Here is a 21,010-nt window from a genome sequence, read left to right as displayed (position 1 = left end):
CAGCTTCTCCACCCCATCCGACACAAGGCTGGGGAGGAATGGAGAGAAGCTCTTTTCCTCCTGGAACTGGTCAAACCACGTTTGGGAGTGATCGGGGGACTAACCCCACAGGGTGCAGAGGCTAAGAGGCAAAAACCCAACCTATCCCCCCTCCCGCCCACACACACACACACACACACACACACGGCTCTCAGTGTGTTATTGTCAGATACACCCATGCTGGTGAGGTCTGTGTCTGATAAGTTGTGGAGTCTGCCCACGGCCCTGCTCTGATTTCCCTGCAGGACTCGGATCTCAGCCACACCAGAGTCAGACCGGAGTCACTGCTGGCTCTGGCAGGGGGGACCACGGATGGGCCAATGGGATCAGCCTCTGCCTGCCTGTCTCTGGGGGATGCTGGGGGAGTCCAGGGCAGCTCATTCTCACGTGATGCCACCAGAGGGCTCCTGCTGCTGCTAAGGGAAAAGGGTTTACACTGCAGTGGGGGGCAATCCCCACAAATGGCCCCTTTGGTTCTTCTCTTTTTCTAGCATTTGGCTCTGAGTTCCTGTTACTGGGAGGGTCTAAAGAGCCTGGAGGGAATCTGGGGGTGACATGGACTGAAGCCCCTTCTGTAACCTCGCCCATCGCCCCTGTCGCCCCGACAGGCTGAGGAATATGTCCATGTTTCGCTCCAGATCATCCTGCCTTCCAGGAGACGGGGAAGGGAAGTGGCTGTAATGGAGCCAGCTCAGGTAGGGGATTTTCAGGGAGCTGCTGGGCGGGGGGAGGGAGAGGCAGGGAGGAGACAGGGTGTGAGAAACCTGCTGAGTTTCTGAGTAGGCCCATTGGTGGCAGGGAAAGGGGGAGGGGACATTCCCCCATTTCTCAAACAGGATATAAACCCCCTCGGCAGGGCTGGGAACATTTTCAAGACTCCCAGTGCTGGAGCCTGACCTTACTGGCCAGAGGCTGCTGTGAAATACGAAGGGAAGCTGTCAGGATTCCTGTCCCGTCCCCAGCTCAAAGCTCTGCTTCCCGTCTCCTCCTGTGGCTGGCAAGCGTGTGGGAAATGAGAAGACCCTGCTCTGCTCCCTGTGCTGGGGCGGACAAGGAGCTCTCACCTTCTCCACCCCCTGAAGCCTCCTGGCTGCTCTGAGCAGGGTGAGGGTGGGATTCTGCTACTCTGGCCCTCCCACATCTTTACAGTTTTTTTCCTTTCCCGTGACTAGTGGGATTGTATCTGGGGCAGCAAGTGCTGAGTGAGGGACTCTTGGCGTTTCAGATGCCGGTGACCTTCGAGAAGGTGGCTATTTATTTCATCCAGGGGCAGGGGGCTCTGCTGGACCCCGCATAGGGAGCCCTTTACAGGAACGTCATGCAGGAGAACTACGAGACGGTGACCTCGCTGGGTAAGGGATTCCTGTCCCCTCAGTTATTAGAAGCCGTGGGACCTGCGTATCTGAATGTGGTCCGGTTCTTTCCCGGTCAGTTAGATCAGAGCCAAATGGGTTCCATAATGCACAGCTGCCATGTGAGAAATACTTGCATCTCCTTGCCCTCTCCAGTGAGACAAGGTTGTCAAAACCCAATGGACAAGCTAAACCATCCCCACCCCTCCAGCTTTTAAGGGGCATAAATCCAGCATTGTCCTGTCTTGTTTCTTGGCTGCACATACAATCACTGTTCACTTCCCTTCTTGAGACTAGCTCCATGCATGGGGAGGGCTCTGGGCTCTGCAGGTTTAGGAAGAGGCAGGGTCTTAAGTGCAGACCTGTGTGTGAGTCAGCAAGGCCCCCAGAGCACACAGATCCTGGGAACGCCTAGTGAGGGTGTAATAATAATTCAACTCACCTCCCCAGACAACTTCATCTGTGGAACGGGGCTCAGTGATAATTTCCCAATCCTCTTGGATTCCACGTTCCTCCAGCAGAGCACAGGGACAGGTTCCACTCACAGAATGTCCTTAGTAACAAATCCTCCACCAATGCTCCATGCACCCTGATCTGGTCTGATTTCGCCTTCTGCACAGGATTTCCCATTCCCAAACCTGAGCTGATCGCCCAGCTGGAATGAGGGGAAGAGCCGTGGGTGCCCGATCTCCAGGCCTGGAAGGAAGGAAGGCTTCTGAGATGCACCCACACAGGTGAGGACTGACACAGAAACCATGTGGAGAAATAAGAAAAAAGTTGAGAATCCCAAAATGAGGTGTGAGTAATGCCCCCAGTTCTTTCTCATCTCAGCCAGGACAGGGCTGTAGTCAGCAGTTATCGCTCAGGGCATTCCACCCAGCCTCTTAGCTGCAGGAGTTTGCTTCCCAGCTTTCCTTCCCTGTCAGTGTTTGGGTGGGATGTGGAAGCAGAATCCAATTGCTCAGTCTTTGTGTTAGGTTTTCCCTCGGTGCTATTCCTGTTTCTCCCCAGCACAATGACTCCTGTCTGAATTGTGTCTCTCCCAGCAGGTGCTGAGAACAAGGACCGGAATCATCATCAGGAAGTTCCTGGAGAAGTGCAACCACAGGGGACCTTTTTGGGAGGAGCTGAAGGGAATTTTTCCCATTCCTGGGAGCAGGGAGAAGCCTGGGGAAATTGGCACAGGTCAGAGAGGCTTCTGGGAAACCACCCCAGGAACAAAGTGGATGAATCTACTAATGGTGGGGGAGGAGCCAAAGATCCCAGAGCGCAGCAGACAAATCCCAAGGAAGAGACACCCTGGCACTGTCTGCAGTGTGGGAAAGGATTCATTGTGAGATCACAGCTTGTGACATGTCGGACAATCCATACTGGAGAGACACCCCTTCAATGCTTGGACCATGGCAAAAGCTTCAATAAGCTCTCAGATCTTAATAACCATGGGAGAAACCACTATGGAGAGAAACCCTCTCAATGCCTCAAATGCAGGAAATGTTTCATTTGGAAGTCACAACTAATTAGACATCAGTTAAGCCACAGAGGAGAAAGACCCTGTAAGTCAGGGGTCTCAAACACGCGGGGTTATTTTCTATGGCCTGCCAGCTCCCCATGGACCCCACCCCCCCGACTATCTGCCCTGCCCCTCACCGCTCCAGGAAGTTGCCGGGACCTGAGGGAGGGAGAGCACAGGGATCCAGTTACCTCCCCCGAAGCTCCCATTGGCCGCGGTTAGTGTTTTGTCTGGACCTGTGTGTTTTCATTGAAGTGTTTGGGGGATAAGAGTTGAGAGAACAAGACTGTGGCCTAATCCGACCCCTTTGTGGGGGGGATGACCCACTAATTATTGAGTTTGTCCTGCAAAGTGAACAGACTGAGCAGTCCAAGATGCAGATTCCCGGGGTGCAAGGCTGGGAGTAAAAAACTGGCTGATGTTGCTGTGTCCTTTAGTAACTTCATAAGTGTCTGGCTAGTCACACTCAGTACACTGCAGTCAGGAGTGAGTTTGGATGCTAGTGGCTGTGTGTGAGCAGAGCACGGAGGGGTTTGTTGTTCACACAGGGAAGCAGCAGGGTGGATTTGATTTCATCATGGTGTTCTACATAAAAGTGACAGGTTTCAGAGGAACAGCCGTGTTAGTCTGTATTCGCAAAAAGAAAAGGAGTACTTGTGGCACCTTAGAGACTAACCAATTTATTTGAGCATGAGCTTTCGTGATGAAGTGAGCTGTATCTCACGAAAGCTCATGCTCAAATAAATTGGTTAGTCTCTAAGGTGCCACGAGTACTCCTTTTCTTTTTACATAAAAGTGCATTCTTGTTGGTTGTAATAACCTTAATACATATTCTTCACAACTCAGAGATAAATGTAGGTTTCATTTTTAGAAGGTACACACAATACATTTTTAAACAGTGATTTATTTTGAAAACTTTTCAGATGAGTTTTACAGTTATATCAGACAATGAATGTTTGGTTATTTCATTTCATTTATTTTCATTTGGTTATATCATTGTTTGGTTATTTCATTCATGTCATGCTGTATTAGGAGGAGAACATCACCAGACAGACATTTAAATTGTTTTATTTAAATAAAAAAACAACAACGTTAAGTATTCTGGATTTTTTTCTTTAACAGCAAAGATATAATATTTTAACAGAAAAGCATATGTCCATCACATCTCACATTTATCTCCAGACATCTTCTCCTTGTCCAGATCTATTCCGCCTCCAACGGTCTTCTATTCATTCAACTTTTTGAAACTTTGCACTTTTGGAGAGAGGTAAGGGATTGACTCTGTACACAGATTTGCAGAGGGACAATAGAGGTGAGGTCTGTTATTTCTCACCTCTATATATTAATTTATTTTAAAACATTTTTGCTGTTAACAAGCATGTTACCTCTGGAAACACAAAGCCACAGTCTGAAAACTGGAAAACGAAGCATCTCTGACTGGATCTTCGAGACTAAGCACTGGGTAGATGGATAGATTAGCCTAAATAATCTATACAGAAGCCTATGGAACCCTGTAAAATTGGGTCCTTAATGAATGAACTATAGGAGCTCATTGACAAAACTTTTCTTAAACATTACATGAATATATTGTCTCATACTATAGAATTAGAATCTATAATCCCTATTCCCTGATGAGATATATTATAGCTCAAAGATATCTTAATTAAAACTATCTTTAGATAAGTGTTTTCCTCAAAAAGCATTTTATCATAAAAATCCAATTTAAATTAAAAAACTGATATATTTTTTTAAATAATTGATTTTTATTCACCCTGGGAAGCAGAATGAAAGATGCCCTGGGATGGAGAATTAAGCAGTTCAACAATCCAGATTGTACCCTGGGGTATACCTCACACCCCCTGACTTCTGGGACCCAGCATGGCACCATTGAGCTTTCATCACCCTGATCTTGAAAGACAAGCTAAGCAGGGCAAACCAGAGAAGGGGAGCCAGCCGACATCCTCAATTCCACCGACTTTGATTTTGGCTAAATCCTGAACTTCCCCAGGCATGTGAAACATGAGGTTCTGCTGCCAGCCTTCCCCACATGTGTCTGTTTCCTTCCCAATGGTCAGGGGTGAAAGTAACTTAAAGGACTTAGCGGTATGCCAGAATCCTGAGCAGGGGGCGGGGCCTCATCCGGAATTGGCGGGGTCTTTAAATCCCTGGGCCCTTTAAATTGAGATTTAAAGGGCCCAGGACTCCGGCTGCTGCAGTAGCAGGGACTGGGAGCCCCAGGCTCTTTAAATCATGGCAGGAGCAGTAGCTGCAGCAGTGGCCTGGAGCCCTGGGGCTCCGGCATCAATGTAAAGGGCCCAGGGCTCCGCTGCAGTAGCGGTGGCCAGAGCCCCTGGCCCTTTAAATCAATGCCCGAGCCCCACTGCCAGAGCCCTGGATTTCAGGCAGTGATTTAAAGGGCCCAGAGCTCCAGCCACTGCCAGGAGCCTCAAGCCCTTTAAACCGCTGGCCCAGGGAAGCTGCCCCGTGCCGGTGCGGCCGGCAGTGTACCAGCTCTTGCCAGTATGCCAGACCAGCCCGGCTTATTTTCACCTCTGCCAGTGGGCTAAACTATTATGCCACCCCCAACTTCTGCTCTCTCTCCTTTTGCCTTCTCTCTCTCTCCCCTACAAATCTGGCCCAGTCGGCTGAGACACCCAGATGTTTTTCACCAGTGCCAGTAGCCTGTGACCAGAGGGGCGGGTTAGAGCAAGGCCTTAGCCAGCCCAGTGCAGAGAGAAGTTTGCCACAGACGGACTGATCAGGTTTTATCCTACAGGGAGGCTGCAAGCAAGGCTGAACGGTGACAGGAGAAGTTTCTACAGAGGACTGGGAGAAGCTGCAGGAGCCCGGGGAGATGGGTCCCCAGGGGGCAGGGTCTGGGGCAGGGGGCTGCAGCGCGGTGGGTTGATCGCTAGGACCCAGGAGCGGCTGGGGGGCGGCTCTGGGGGGAGCGATCGCGGGGCTCAGCCCGGCCCAGGAAGTGACTCGCAGCCGCTGCGGGGACTCTGGCTCCCGGCGAGATCCCCGCGCCCCGGCGGCTGGTGCTGGGAGCCCGGAGCCCGGGCTGCAGCCGGGAGAGGGGAACCTCCAGCCGGGCCCTGCCCGCTGCTCCCCGGGAGCCTCTCCCAGGGCAGAGCCCCCAGCCCGGCCAGGGCCCCTTCCCGGCCCGGCCCCTGCCCCGGGGGGCCCCGCTCGGAGGGAAGGTAAGAGAGACCCTCCCATCCCCCCGCCACCCGGGCTGCAGGGGGCGGGTTTGGCCCCGGGCTGCTCCCCGCGGAGCCGGCTGCGATTCCCTGCCCCGGCCCGGGAAAGCTGCCGCCAGCCCCCGGTGTGTGCGGGGCGGGGGGAGCCAGCCCGGCTCACGTTGGGGGTTGGGACAGCGACATCTAGGTGGGTTGCGGGGGAAGAACCGGGGCACAGGCCCCGCCAGGCAGGCTGGAGGGGGAAACCCAGGAATAATGAGGGGCAGAGGGGATAAAAGTTCCCCCAGATGGGCTGAGCCAGCTGCAGTGGTTGCAAAAATGTGTGTGTGTGTGGGGGGGGCCACTGGGGCTTTTCCTCTACCCTTTCCTAGGATTTTAGTGCCCATTTCCCAGGGCCCTGTCCTTAAAGGCCTTGTACATTGTGGTGCCCGGACAGGGCTGCTCTCCCCCTGCATAAGATGTTACTGAGGTGCTAGAGGGGACTTGATCCAGTGAAATATTTACAGACACCCCCACACAGATCTCACGGTCACACCGGCTTTGAGTGTTTAAAAGAATCCCAGTCTCAGTTCCTGTGTCTGCGTAAAGCTGCCCAGCGCTTCATCCATGTGTCCTAGCCCCTGTCCCTCTGAGTTGGACTCCCCTTGGAATCCAGTCTGGGCAGTTTCACTCCTTTACATTAGTTCCTTCTGAAAATATTCTTTTTATTACTCTGAGCTCTGCATCCTAAACTTCATTAGCATTGTGCGGAGGGACATCATTCTGCCACGGTATTCCTATTTTAATGGCATATAATCATGGGAAATATTAATAGTTGTTCTCACATCTCACTGTGATACTGTAACAGTTCCTGTTTCTATTGCAATGTTCGCAAAAAGAAAAGGAGGACTTAGTCTCTAAGGTGCCACAACAAATTTATTTGAGCATAAGCTTTCGATGACTGATTTCATGGGCTGGTCTGAAAACTCTTTCACTTGCCTTTGCTTTAGCCAATTGTTACTTTTTCTCTCTATCCAGCACCCTAGTGCTTTATCCCATGTCCCATTTATGTACAGAATTTGGTTCCCAAATATTCACTAACGGCCAGAAGTTTCAAGGTTCAAGGCTCCTAGATACTTTGTAATATTCCACTAGTGGCCGAAATCCTTTCAAAAATATGCCCCTAAGGGCCTTAGAATGTCTCGTGTACAGGGCTTCTCAAAAGGAACTTTCTGTGGTTTTTTTTTTTTTTACTAAGCATAGATATGCAACCCCAAGATAGATTGACAACCCCAAGAATTCAAACCCTGTGAGTTATGAACCCAACAGTCTAGAACTGAAAGAAAGAAAGAAAGAAAGAAAGAAAGAAAGAAAGAAAGAAAGAAAGAAAGAAAGAAAGAGGCTTTTCTTTTATTACCTTTCTGTGTTTGAGCCTTTGGGGTGTACTAGCTACATAGGTTTACTGCTTCCAAAGGGTCCATACATCTAGAATGGTTGTCCAACCCTGTAACATTCAGTGCCATTTTACACTTCTGGGAACGTGATTCCCCTCCCCCACTTGCAATTGAAAATTGATTTTAAAACCTTATTTCTGTAAGTAACCCTCCATCCTGCACACTCTGAAGTGCCCACTTTACTTTCCTGAGTTCATTTATTGCGTGCATTCATGTGGATTTTTCAACCACATTGTTTATACTTCTAATGGCCTACGTTTTACCATTTTTGTTGTGATCCATTTCAGGGATGTTCTTCGTTTTGACATGTGTACTGATTTGTACGGCCAAAGTCGAAGAATTTTTAAAATGAATTATTCTATGTGTCCTTTGCATTGGTCAGGCCGGGGGACACAGTGTGCTGACCTGACCCTTTCCTTTATGTTTTCGCAGTGGGCTAGCTAATGCAGGGGAGGTACCCCATGGGAATAACACCCATTTTCTTCTAGACAGACTGTGCTGCTGACTCTGATGTTAAATGACCCGTTATTGTTCATGGGCTGAAAACTCTGATGCTGATTGTGTGTCTCCTGCTCCTGTGCCAGGTGCTGCATCTGAATGTCTGCGTCCATTTGTGGGGGTGTCACAGAAAACAAATTAAATCTTTTAAAACTAAAAGAATTAGCAGAGTCTCCCCCAGCCCCTTTCACCAATTTCTCTTATTTCCTTCCCTTTACTTCTTCAGGGCTTGTCTGCATGGTCTGATGTTAAAGGTGTGAAGTTAATGCACGTGAATCCCAGGACTTTAAACCCCTATGTGGACGCTCTCATTCAGAAGTCAGGTGGCCTTAATTTTGACTTTGGCAGTCAGGACAGCCACAGACCAGTGCAGGAGACCTTCCCCCCCAACACTATAAATGATGAGGTCTTTGATCACTTCTTGAACATTTTTTAAGTACTCTATAGTCCAGGTGTAACCCACATGCAATTTTGCAAGTCCAAAGAGAAGCAGTTGGGCGCTCATCTCATCTTCCCTGAATGTTCCTTTGTGTAGAAATGCCATTAGGATATTTCCCAAGTATCAGCTTTGGTCTGACAGAATTTCAGTACATGGGTTGAGGTGGAAATGTAAGGTGATCTCGCTCCTCTTCTCTCTTCTGCAAAGGACAGGACATCCTTCATGAGCAGGAGGGCGAAGGCCGGATAGTGTCACGGTAGGTCCTGCTGTGCGCACAGAGGGTGTTGGCCTGGCTGCTCGGTGATCCCCTTTGTAAGGAACACAGACCAAATGGCGGCACTCTTGTTCCATGGGAGTGAACTATAAAGACTCCTTTGATCTCTTGCCCTGGTGAGAGTGTGCCCTGAGGGAGACACACTGCACCAGAGTCTTGCCTGGCTTCATTCAGAGCCGTTCCAGAGCATGGAGACTGTGACTGTCCTAAATACCTATCTCCCCTCCAAGCTCTGATTGCCTCAGCTCTCAGGTGAGTAAAGAGGGAGCGGCCGGGCCAGGTGCCATGTCCCCAATGAAAACATCCGATGCAGCTTTGGAAACAAATTCAGAGCATGTCTGGTAAGCCCCTCCCTACTTCTGGATGCTTTGGAGCAAGATCAGCCCTACGCTCTGCACCTGTGCTGAGACAAGACATGACAATTTGTAAAGTGAGCTTAATATATTTTTGTTACACCTGCCAGACTGTGCCTCACACCTTTGTGAGCATCACACTCACAGACACAGATATGACCATCCTCACAGGGGCGGCTCATCCATATAGGTGAAATAGGTGGTCGCCTAGGGTGCCAAGTTAAATGGGGCACCAAATTCGAGGAAAAAAATAAAATTAAAAAAAAAAATGAACCCCCCCCCAAAAAGATGGAAAAAAATACAAATAAAATAATGAAGATGTCATTAGTTCAATTCCCGTTCGTGTACGGACGGAATATGACTTATAATTCATTTCTCTAAATTTTTGAGAATATATTAATATGTCAAATATTTTATTTACTGCAAAAATAAAGAATATTTTAGTTAATTTTTTTTCCAATTTGCGATATAGGGTCAGGATGACCCACTCCGCAATCTTGATAAGCAATAACTCAGCCACAATGAAACACTTCCGCCAGCCGCAAGAGCTGCAATGCTAGTGACAGCTAACTGGAATATACATGAAGGTCACATAGCCAGAAATTCATGTAGAGCGGTGATATCGCAAGTTGATACATGTCAAACGGTCATTTTAACACGTTGCAGGTAGATGGCTAAGAATTGAGCAAATACTGTGGAAATTTGTGTTTCTTGGTGCCAAAGAATAAAGAATAACGTCTTTCAGCGTTATAAATCCAAAATGTGAGTATCTTTAAGCATTATTAAACGTTAGAACTTTTCTTTGTTATAACTGGTTCACATGTAATAAGGTCTACAAAAGAAAAGTAACAACGGTAATGCTTAATAGACTACGAAAGTGATGACATCACACTCCAAGCGGGTAACCGTGAGGAAGGGGATTACTTTCCAAACAATCAGTATCGGGTTATAACATCGAAAAAGGTCATTTTGTTTCCATGTAAACGCTGTAACTAGCTGTTTTAATAGGTGAGTGAGTGTATGTTACTAATCACTGAACCTTTAAGCAGTGAAAAGACGCGTTGGGATGGCTGCAGTGTGGTTTAAATCGCCAGCCATGTGGTGGATGTGTCAGCCATCCTTAACGCTATCATGCTTGCAGTGGGGAGCACAGTACATAACAATATTCAAATGCCCCATGGCAGAAAGAGGAAAAAGAAAACCCTCAGGAGTTGAATATTGGAAACGAAAGGCTGAGAAGGAAAAGGACCAAGCGAAATAGCAGGGATCCTTCCAGAAATATCTTCTCTTTAATCCAAATAAAGATGGAAGTAGTTCACAGCATCCAGCTGAAGGTCTTTTACTTGGAGAGGAGGTTAGTTCACATCCATGAAAAGCATGAAAGCAGTTTGGAACATCAAGATGAAGGTATATTACTTCGAGATGAGGGTAGCTCACAGCATCAGACTGATACAGAAGTGGAGAAAATTTATTCACCTTCAGAGAGACATGTAGAAATTGAAGTAAATGAAGTAGAAGAAAGAAAGGATGAGGAAGTTACAAACAAGTTACAATTTGGGGAGCCAGTTTCATTGCCCACATGTGATGACAGGGTGTGGCAAATTCTCGTGGAACATGGACCCGAACAAGTTCATGAATTTCCCTTCCCTAAGGATGGAAATAAAAAAAAAAAATTCTCTGCTCAGCATTACAAGAGGAAACTCATTCATGGGGAAGAAATTCATCGAAAGTGGTTACAATATTTAGTGTCGAAGGACTCTGTGTTTTTCTTTTGCTGCAAGTTGTTTAGAAATCAAGCAATTGGTATACCACTTACTGAAAATGGTTCGAAGGACTGGGAAAACATCTTCAATTCTCTCTTCACATGAAAGAAGTACAGAACATTTGGAATGTTTTCAAAATTGGAAAGAACTTGAATTACGATTGAAAAAAGGAAAAACTGTCGATGAAGAAAATTTATGTGTGATCAAGGAAAAAGAAGAATATTGGCAACAAATATTAGAGCGTCTCATTGCTTTAGTGAGATTTCTCAGTGGGCAAAATTTAGCATTCTGCGGCCACGGTAGAAATGAAAAATTATAACTCCAGGTAATGGAAACTTTTTAAAATGTGTTGAATACCTAGCTTTGTTTGATCCAGTCATGAAGGAGCATCTACGTAAAATAACTGATCATGAAACACAGGTTCATTACTTAGGAAAAAATGTGCAGAATGAACTGATTCAAATCCTAGCAAATGCCATTAAAAAGAAAATTATAGAAGCTGCCCATTCTGCAAAATACTTTGCAATAATACTGGACTGTACACCCGATGTGAGTCATATTGAACAAATGACGATAATCATTCGTTTTGTGGATACGGAAAAGTCTGCAGATGAAGATAATGTTGAAGTGCTCATAAAGGAACATTTTTGCGGTTTCGTACCACTGAAGGAGATGACTGGAGCATTTATGACTGAAACGATTCTTGAAACAATGTCATTATCTGTTGAAAACTTACGTGGCCAAGGCTATGGTAATGGGAGTAATGTGAAGGGTAAAGACAATGGTGTACAAAGGAGAATGATGGAAATCAGTCCTAGGGCTTTATTCATTCCTTGCAATGCGCATTCTCTGAATTTGGTTGTCAATGATGCTGCTAGATGCTATTTGGAGGCAAGGAGTTTCTTGGACCTGGTGCAACGTGTTTATGTGTTTTTTCTCAGGCTCAACATGCCGTTGGGAGATTCTGATTTGCCATGTGAATTCTCTAACTGTGAAACCACTTAGTCAGATCAGATGGGAGAGTTGCATTGATGCTTTGAAGACTCTTCGTTATGAACTTGGAAACATTTACGATGCCCTAATTGAAATTTCTGATGATACTACCTTTACTGGATCATCTGCAAAACGTTCAGATGCAGAAGCTCTTGCAAATGGCCTTTCCAAGTTCAAATTTATGACTTCACTTATTTTGTTGTATAATATCCTTTTTGAGATTAACCTCAGTAGTAAGCAGCTTCAGGAAAAGAACCTGAACATACATTCTGCTATCAAAAACTGCAGAAAACTAAAAATATTCTGGAGGAATTCAGAACTGATGAAGGGTTCGAAAGAACACTGGTAGATTCTCTCGAGCTTGCTGAAGAAATAGACTTTCCGACAGAATTTGAGGCAGAGCCCGTTCGCATTCGGCAAAAGAAACAGCAGTTTTCATATGAAGGACGAGACACACCCATTCAGAACCCAAAGCAAAGGTTCAAAGTGAATTTCTACTTCACAGTCCTTGATACTGCTATTCACTCGGTTGACGAAAGATTTCAACAGATGCAGCAGCTAGAGTCAGTATTTGGCTTTCTGTATGATATCCACAGCTTGCAAAAGAAAACAGAAAAACAGATAAGAGAATTTTCCATAAAACTGGAGTTGGCATTGACTCATGAAAATTCAAAAGACATTGATGCTACAGATTTGTGTAGTCAGCTTCAGGCTTTTCAAGACAACTTAAGAAACATTACACTCCTTTAGAAGTACTGAACTTTGTTTGTGAAAATAAACTCTCAGGCAGTTTTCCAAACACTTTAATAGCTCTATGCATTATTTTAAGTTTGCCAGTTTCCATAGCTAGTGGGGAACCTAGCTTCTCAAAGTTAAAATTGATCAAAACATACCTGCTTTCAACAATGCAAGAGAGACTTGTTGGACTTTCAACAATGACTACAGAGCATGAAATAGCTAGAAAACTGGATCTAAGGGTATGTCTACCTGCCAGATCGGCGGGTAGTGATCTATCGGGGGTCGATTTATCACGTCTAGTCTTGATGCGATAAATTGATCCCCGATTGCTCTTGGAAGTGGAGTCGACGGTGGAGCAGTGGCCGTCGACCCAACGCCATGAAGATGCCGTGGTAAGTCGATCGAGGTATTCACGTAGCTGAAGTTGCGTACCTTACATCGCCCCCCCCCCCCCCCCCCAGTTTAGACCAAGGCGAAAAGAACTAGTGTCTGAATTTTCAAAACTTAAAAGCAAGAAAAGTCATGTTTTAAGAGCACAGAGTGTTTCTTATTCAGAGTGTTTTTGTAAATACTGGTTAAAGTTCATTGATGAGTTTTCTTACTTCTTTCTATATTGGATGTGGTGGTAATGGCAGTTAAAGCAGGATAGTGTAATGGATGATCTCAGATTTCTAATAATAAATAATTATAATTAACATTTTTAATACATTTTTATTTGAAATCAGACTGAAATATCATCTAGCTGTCATGTACAAATCTATTCTGAAAATGTTGAGTCTCTATTTTATCTGATCTCAGAAACATTGGTTGGATAGAAGGACAGATGGACAAACCGAATAATTAAGCCTCTGTTTAAAAGAAAATGCTTAAAAAACGTTAAAAGGAAAAAAGGGGCAAAATGTTTCCCAGTTTACCAAAAACCTCAGCCTAGATCTGCTGTGGGCATTTGCGGGTGGGGGTGCTGATTGCATGGTTTGCCTAGGGCATCAGTTGCTGGCAGCTAGTCTAGGGCCGCCCCTACATCCTCATGTACAACAGGGGTAAAAGACAATGATGCCTGTCTAAGTTACATTTCCCTGGCAGAGCCTAGTTACAAGGGAAATATCCACGGGCAACCCCCTCCCTTCCCGAATACACACTGCTCCCAGCTTCCACTGGATTTTTTTTAAAAAGGGACAAACTCATGATCTTTGGGGCTCTGATTCTTGAGTGTTCAGGGCTATGCTAGGCCTTGGCCTGATTTCCAGGCAGGTTTTAGATCTCAGCCACACTGGAATCAGACCAGAGTCACTGCTGGCTCTGGCAAGGGGTGAGTGCGGATGGGCCAATGGGATTAGCCTCTGCCTGGTTGTCCCCAGGGGCTGCCGGGGGAGTCCAGGGCAGCTCATTCTTCAGGTGATGCCACCAGAGGGCTCTGGCTATTGCTAAGGGAGAGGGGTTTACACTGCAATGAGGGCCAATCCCTCAAAATGGCCCCTTTGATTCTGCTCTTTTTCTAGTATTTGGCTCAGAGATGCTGTTACTGGGAGGGTCTGAAGAGCCTGGGGGGAATCGGGGTGTGACACGGACTGAAGCCCCTTGTGTAACCTCCCCATCGCCCTTCTTACCCCGACAGGCTTAGGAATCACATCCACATTTCGCTCCAGATCGTCCCGTCTTCCAGGGGACAGGGAAGGGAAATGGCTGTGATGGAGCCAGCTCAGGTAGGGGATTTTCAGGGAGCTGCTGGGCGGGGGAAGGGAGAGGCGGGGAGGAGACAGGGTGTGAGAAACCTGCTGATTTTCTGAGTAGGCCCATTGTTGGTGGGGAGGGAGGGACCTTCGCCCATTTCAAAAACGGGACACAACCCCCCTGCACAGGGCTGGAGCCTGAACCAGCTAGCCAGAGGCTGCTGTGAAATACGAAGGGAAGCTCTTGGGATTCCTATCCCCGGCTCAGAGCTCTGCTTCCGATATCAGACTGTGTCTGTCAGGGATGCCCTACTCCATGTGCTGGGGGGGACAGGGAGCTCTCACCTTCTCCCACCCCCTGAAGCCTCCTGGCTGCTTTGAGCAGGGTGGGGGTGGGATTCTGCTACTCTGGCCCTCCCACCGCTTCACTTTTTTTTTCTTCGTTTCCCATGACTAGTGGGATTGTGGCTGGGGCAGCAGGTGCTGAGTGGGGGTCTCTTGCTGTTTCAGGGGCCGGTGACCTTCGAGGACGTGGCCATTTATTTCACCCAGGGGCAGGGGGCTCTGCTGGACCCCGCTCAGAGAGCCCTCTACAGGGACGTCATGCAGGAGAACTACGAGATAGTGACCTCGCTGGGTAAGGGATTCCCATCCCCTTGGTTATTAGAAGCCATTGAGTTTGTATGTATGAATCTCGTCAGGTTCTTCCCTCATCAGTTAGATCAGAGGGGAATGTTTTGCATAATGAACAGTTGCTCTGTGCGAGAGACTTGCATCTCCATGCCCTCTCCAGTGAGACGGGGTGTCAAAACTTAATGGACATGCTAGCTCATCCCCACCCCTCTAGCTTTCAAAGGGGCTGAATTCTTTCGTTGTCCTTTCTGTATTGATCCCATTCACACACACAATCCTTGTTTACCTCCCTTCTTGGGAATAGCTCCAGCTGTTGGGAAGGCTTAGAAGTATGCAGGGGTTTAACACCAGAGCTGTGTGCGTTAGCAAGGCCCCTACACTGCGCAGATCCTGGGAACACCTAGTGAGAGTATAAAAATTCCCCTCACCTCCCCAGACATCTGCCTCTCCCAAGGGGGCTCAGCGACCATGTTTCTGTCCTCTTGGGTTCCATGTTCCCCAGCAGAGCACAGGGACAGGTTCCGCTCACAGAATGTCCTTCGTGACAGACGCGCTCTCAATCCTCCACGCACCCTGATCTGGTCTGATTTTCCTTCCCCCCCGCATAGGATTCTCCCTTCCCAAACCTGAGCTCATCTCCCGCCTGGAACGAGGGGAAGAGCCGTGGGTCCCGGATCTCCAGGCCTGCGAGGAAAGAGAGAGCCTGAGAGGGGCCCGCACAGGTGAGGACTGACACTGAAATCATCTGGGGAATGAAGAAAAAGTTGAGAATCGTAAAAATGTGGTGTGAGTAAGCACCCTCAGTTCTTCCTCATCTCGCCCAGGGCAGCGCTGTAGTCAGCAGATATTGCTCACGGCTTTCCACCTGTCCTGTTAGCTGCAGGAGTTTCCATTCTGTCTCTCCTTCCCTGTGAGTGTTTGTGTGGGATGTGGAGGCAAAATCCAATTGCTCAGTATTCGCAACTGTAGTGTGTCGCGTTTTCCCTCGGTGCTATTCTTCTTTCTCCCCAGCACAATGACACCTGTCTGAATTGTCTCTCTTTCCTGGCAGGTGATGAGAGAGTGGGTGAAAACAAGGAGGAGAATGATCATGAGGAAGTTCCCGGGGAAGTGGAACCACAGGGGACCTCTGTGCGAAGAGCTGAAGGGAATTTTTCCCAGTGCTGGGAACAGGGAGAAGCCTGGGGAAATTGGCACAGGTCAGAGATGCTTCAGGGAAACCACCCAAGGAAGAAAGTGGATGAATCTATTAAATGTGGGGAAGGAGACAATAATCCCACAACCCAGCAGACAAATTCCAAGGAAGACAAACCCTATGAATGCCTCGGTTATGGGAAAGGATTCATTCTGAGATCACATCAGACAATCCATACTGGAGAGAAACCACTTCAATGCTTGGACTGTGGGGAAAGCTTCAATACTCGCTCAGCCCTGAATAACCATGGGAGAAGCCACAGAAGAGAGAAACCCTCTCAATGCCTCGAGTGCGGGAAATGTTTCATTTGGAAGTCAGAACTAATTAGACATCAGCTAAGCCACACAGGAGAGAGACCCCATAAGTGCTTGGACTGTGGGAAAAGTTTCAAACAGAGGTCAGACCTTTTTAATCATCAGGCAATCCACACAGGAGAGAGACCCCATAAGTGCTTCGACTGTGGGAAAAGTTTCAGTCGGAGGTCAGTCCTTGTTAATCATCAGAGAATCCACACAGGGGAGAGACCCCATAAGTGTGTGAACTGTGGGAAAAATTTCATACAGAGGTCAGACCTTATTCAACATCAGAGAATCCACACAGGAGAGAGACCTCACAAGTGCTTGGACTGTGGGAAAAGTTTCAGTCGGAGGTCAGCTCTTTTGAAACATCATGCATTCCACACAGGAGAGAGACCGCATAAGTGTTTAGTCTGTGGAAAAAGTTTCATATGGAGGTCAGACCTTGTTAAACATCAGGCATTCCACACAGGAGAGAGACGCCATAAATGTTTAGACTGTGGGAAAAAATTCATACGGAGGTCAGACCTTGTTAAACATCAGAGAATCCACACAGGAGAGAGACCCCATAAGTGCGAGGACTGTGGAAAATGTTTCATACAGAGGTCAGACCTTCTTAAACATCAGAGAATCCACACAGGAGAGAGACCCCACAAGTGTTTTGTCTGTGGGAAAGGTTTCATATGGAGGTCACACTTTGTTAAACATCAGAGAATCCACACAGGAGAGAGACCTCACAAGTGCTTAGACTGTGGGAAATGTTTCATACAGAGCTCAAACCTTGTTAGACATCAGGCAATCCACACTGGAGAGAGACCCCACAAGTGCTTGGACTGTGGGGAAATTTCACACATAGATCACACCTCATTAAACATGAGAGTATCCACACAGGATCTAAAGTTCTCTGACACAGGGACAGAAAGTGTTAAGGAAATTGCACGTCATTGACCTAGATTCAACCTTTAGAGACATATTAGAAAAGTGTGTCCTCGTTAGATAAACTAGAGCTTCGAAAGGTAAACGTGTATTGTTAAAGACATGGAAGAAAATGGTAACTGTAGTAGTCGTTGTTTAGCTATATCTTGTTAGAGGTTAACAATGGAAATACGGTTCCTGTCTAGGGCTATATTCTGTTAATTCAGAGATCAAAAGGAATTATAAAGGTTTAGTTGGTTGGTTGTAATAATGTCATTGTTTGTCTATGAACTGCTTTATTGAGCATCACTTTATGTTAAGCCATGAAATTAATTACCAGTGATGTTTAGGAAATAGAAGGTTACTTCAAAAGCCTCTTGTTCAGCCAAGGACTGTGTGCTGTCGAGACGCTGCAAAAATGATCCTTTCTTACCTGATCTGCCTAAGCTTTATTTTGGGGGGGAGTGTGAATCATAAGACTGAGATCTCCAGTCCCCTCTGGACTGCCCTGACATTGAAATTTGGACATTGGACTAGGACTGGATTAAATGATTCTATAAAGGACTTTTTGCAATTCTAAAGCATCAGTTGTACAGTGAAACTGACCTAAGGACTCTATGCGTGTCTGTGGGTATGTCTACACTACGAAATTAGGTCGATTTTATAGAAATCGATTTTTAGAAACCGATTTTATACAATCGATTTTGTATGTTCACACGAAGCGCATTAAGTCGGTGGAGTGTTTCCTCACTACTGTGACTAGCATCGACTTACAGAGCGGTGCACTGTGGGTAGCTATCCCACAGTTCCCGCAGTCTCTGCTGCCCATTGGAATTCTGGGTTAAGCTCCCAGTGCCTGATGGGGCAAAAACATTGTCACGGGTTTTGGGTACGTGTCGTCAGGCCCCCCTCCCTCCCTCAAAGCAACAGCAGAGAATCGTTTTGCGCCTTTTTTCCTGGGTTACCCGTGCAGACGCCATACCACAGCAAGCATGGAGCCCGCTCAGCTCACCGTATGTCACCACACAGCAGCAGCTCCTTGCCTTCGTGGCAGATGGTGTAGTAGGACTGATAGCTGTCGTAGGTCTCCTGGGTGCTCCTGGCAGACCTCGGTGAGGTAGATCAGGGACGCCTGGACAGACATGGCTATTCTCCTCTTAGAGCACCGAATGGGAGCCAGAGACTCCAGGTCATTCTCTTTAAGTTTTGTCTCATGGAGATTCAGTCCTGCCTGGAATATCATGTGAGCTGGAGGCTTCTGCCTCAGGCTGCTCTCCCAGCCTGCAGCACTGTGCGGTCACACTTGCCCCTTGCTCCCATGGCTCATGAAGCCTGGACAGTAGTAAGGAGCAGGCCAACTACAGGCTGAGCAAGTGGTGGAATGTGCCTTTGGACGTTTAAAAGCTCGCTGGTGCTCTTTGCTGACTGGGTCAGACTTCAGTGCAACCAACAGTCCCATTATTATTGTTGCTTGCTGTGTGCGTCATAATATCTGTGAGAGTAAGGAGGAGACGTTTATGGTGGGGTGGGAGGTTGAGGCAAATTGCCTGGTGTCTGATTTTGAGCAGCCAGACACCAGGGCGATTAGAAGAGCGCAGCAAGGCGCGCTGTGCATCAGAGAGGCTTTGAAAACCAGTTTCATGACTGGGCAGGCTATGGTGTGACAGTTGTGTGTGGTTCTCCTTGATGCAAACCCGCCCACTTTGTTGATTTTAATTCACTGTAAGCCAACCACCCTCCCCCCCGTGAAATAAAGTAACTATTGTTTTGAAACCAGGCATTCTTTCTTTATTAATTAATAAAAAATGAGATAACGGACAAGGTAGCCCGGGTGGGGTTGGGGAGGAGGGAAGGCCACAGTGCTTACTGCACCCACACTAAAAATCAAACTGTTTGAATGACAGCCTTCTGTTGCTTGGGCCATCCTCTGGAGTGGAGTGGCTGGGTGCCTGGAGCCTCCCCCACCGCATTCTTGGGCATCTGGGTAAGGACGCTATGGAACATGGGGAGGAGGATAGGCGATTATACAGTGGATGCAGCGGGGGTCTGTGCTCTTGTTGACTTTCCTGCAGCTCCAACAGACGCTTCACCATCTCCGTTTGCTCCCCCATTAGCCTCAGCATCGCATCCTGCCTCCGCTCTTCACGCTCACTTAATTCTTTCCTGGCCTGTGCCACTCAATGCCTCCATGCATTAAGCTGTGCCCTATCCATGCGGGAGGACTGCATGAGCTCAGAAAACATGTAATCACAAGTGCTTTTTTTTTGCCTTTTAATCTGCGATAACCCCAGGGACGGAGACGATAGGGGGAGCCGAGAAACATTCTACGCTTTACGATTCTGGGGGGACTGCATGGTCACCTGTGCTGCTGAGTTGGCCACGCTGACCAAACAGGACATGAAATTCCAAAGTTCCCAGGGCTTTTCCTGTGTACCTGGCTAGTGCATCGGAGTGCAAAGTGCTCTCCAGATCAGTCACAATGGAGCACTCTGGGATAGCTCCCGGAGGCCAATACCATAGATTTGCGTCCGCACTACCCCAAATTCGACCCAGCAAGGTCGATTTTAGCGCTACTCCCCTCGTCGGGGAGGAGTACATAAATTGATTTTAAGAGCCCTTTAGGTCCACGGAATGGGGTTGGCTGTGTGGATGCAGTCATTTTTAAATCGACCTAACGCGGCTAAATTTGACCTAACCCCATAGCGTAGACGAGGTTGGTCTTTTAACCAACATGCTCTCTCTTTTCTTCTTTTAATAAATCTTAGTTGAGTTAATAAGACTTGGCTGTAAGCGTGTATTTGGGTAAGAACTGAAGTATTTCTTAACTTGGTGCATAATGTATTGGCTCCTTTGGGATTGGTGGAACTTTTTAATATTATTAATAAGATTTTCAGTAATCCACATCATATTTCACTGGGCTGGGCTGGGCTGGGCTGCTTCAAGGGACCTGTGCTTTGGCCTCTGTGTAGCCCAGTAAGGTTTTGTAGAAGCTGTTTTGTTGCTGGCTTGGGGAATCAAAGTATTGGAATAGCCACCAGTTTTGAGGAGTGTCGGCCCCATTCTTTACAGTTTGCCCTAATGGAGCAATCTTGTTCAGTAAGTTCACACTTACTTCTTGTTCAGGCAATCACTTAGAGAAACAAGTTTGTTTACATTTATGGAAGATAATGCTGCCCTCTTCTTATTTACAATGTCACATGAAAGTGAGAACAGATGTTTACAACATGGTGAGCTGCAGGAGATCCCCCACCTCCAGAGGACTGGGGAGCTCTTGGGGATTTCTTCTCCTAGGCTGGGGAGCTGTGGGGGTTACCCTGCTGCCTGCAAGGGCTAGGGAGCACCAGGGTCCCCCACATCCTGGGGGACTGGAGAGCTCTGGGGCTCCCCCAAACTGGCAGCGACTGGGGAGCTGTGGGGGATGCCCCATCTGCTGGGGCTGGGGATCTGTGGGAATTCCTCCCAGGCTGGGGAGCTGCTGGGATTACCCTGACACCTGTGGTGGCTAGCGAGCTCCGTGGGTCCCTCTCATCCATGGGCCCTGGGGAGCTCTGGGAGATCCCATGAAGATGGGGGAGCTGCAGAATGCCCCTGTCTGCGATGGCTGGGGAGCCACAGGGCATTCCCCGAGGTCCAGGGGTCCCCCACACTTGCAGCTGAGGGGATTCCCCCCCACAAGCTGGGAGCTGCAGGGGTTTCCCAGGTGCCT

At 47.6% G+C, this 21,010-nt stretch overlaps 1 protein-coding gene and 1 pseudogene across 4 annotated transcripts; both read left to right on the top strand.

Annotated features, from left to right (window-relative positions):
* Positions 1 to 1,327: 1,327 nt before the first annotated feature.
* On the top strand, positions 1,328 to 19,077 carry LOC142069290 (uncharacterized). Of its 4 annotated transcripts, XM_075119916.1 has the most exons (6): positions 6,329 to 8,734; positions 9,772 to 9,863; positions 14,211 to 14,298; positions 14,776 to 14,902; positions 15,507 to 15,620; positions 15,950 to 19,077. In XM_075119916.1, coding segments are annotated over exons 2-6 (1,719 nt in total). In that variant the 5' UTR covers positions 6,329 to 8,734; positions 9,772 to 9,861; the 3' UTR covers positions 17,338 to 19,077. The 4 variants fall into 4 exon arrangements, with proteins under 4 accessions (XP_074976020.1, XP_074976019.1, XP_074976017.1 ...); XM_075119918.1 differs by lacking the exons at positions 6,329 to 8,734; positions 9,772 to 9,863 and adding an exon at positions 5,870 to 6,104; XM_075119917.1 differs by lacking the exon at positions 9,772 to 9,863 and having other exon boundaries at positions 8,712 to 8,730.
* On the top strand, positions 1,697 to 3,569 carry LOC142069196 (zinc finger protein 641-like; annotated as a pseudogene).
* Positions 19,078 to 21,010: the final 1,933 nt, after the last annotated feature.

This window comes from Caretta caretta, chromosome 14 (assembly GCF_965140235.1).
Source record: "Caretta caretta isolate rCarCar2 chromosome 14, rCarCar1.hap1, whole genome shotgun sequence".
Classification (NCBI taxonomy): Eukaryota; Metazoa; Chordata; order Testudines; family Cheloniidae; genus Caretta; species Caretta caretta.
This window is presented reverse-complemented; position numbering and strand designations above follow the sequence as displayed.

What these genes read in the sequence shown, in the direction of transcription:
- LOC142069290 (XM_075119916.1), top strand. An exon ending in CTGTGATGGAGCCAGCTCAG is followed by an intron (nt 14,299 to 14,775) that starts GTAGGGGATTTT and finishes TTGCTGTTTCAG; the next exon opens with GGGCCGGTGACCTTCGAGGA. An exon ending in CGAGATAGTGACCTCGCTGG is followed by an intron (nt 14,903 to 15,506) that starts GTAAGGGATTCC and finishes CCCCCCGCATAG; the next exon opens with GATTCTCCCTTCCCAAACCT.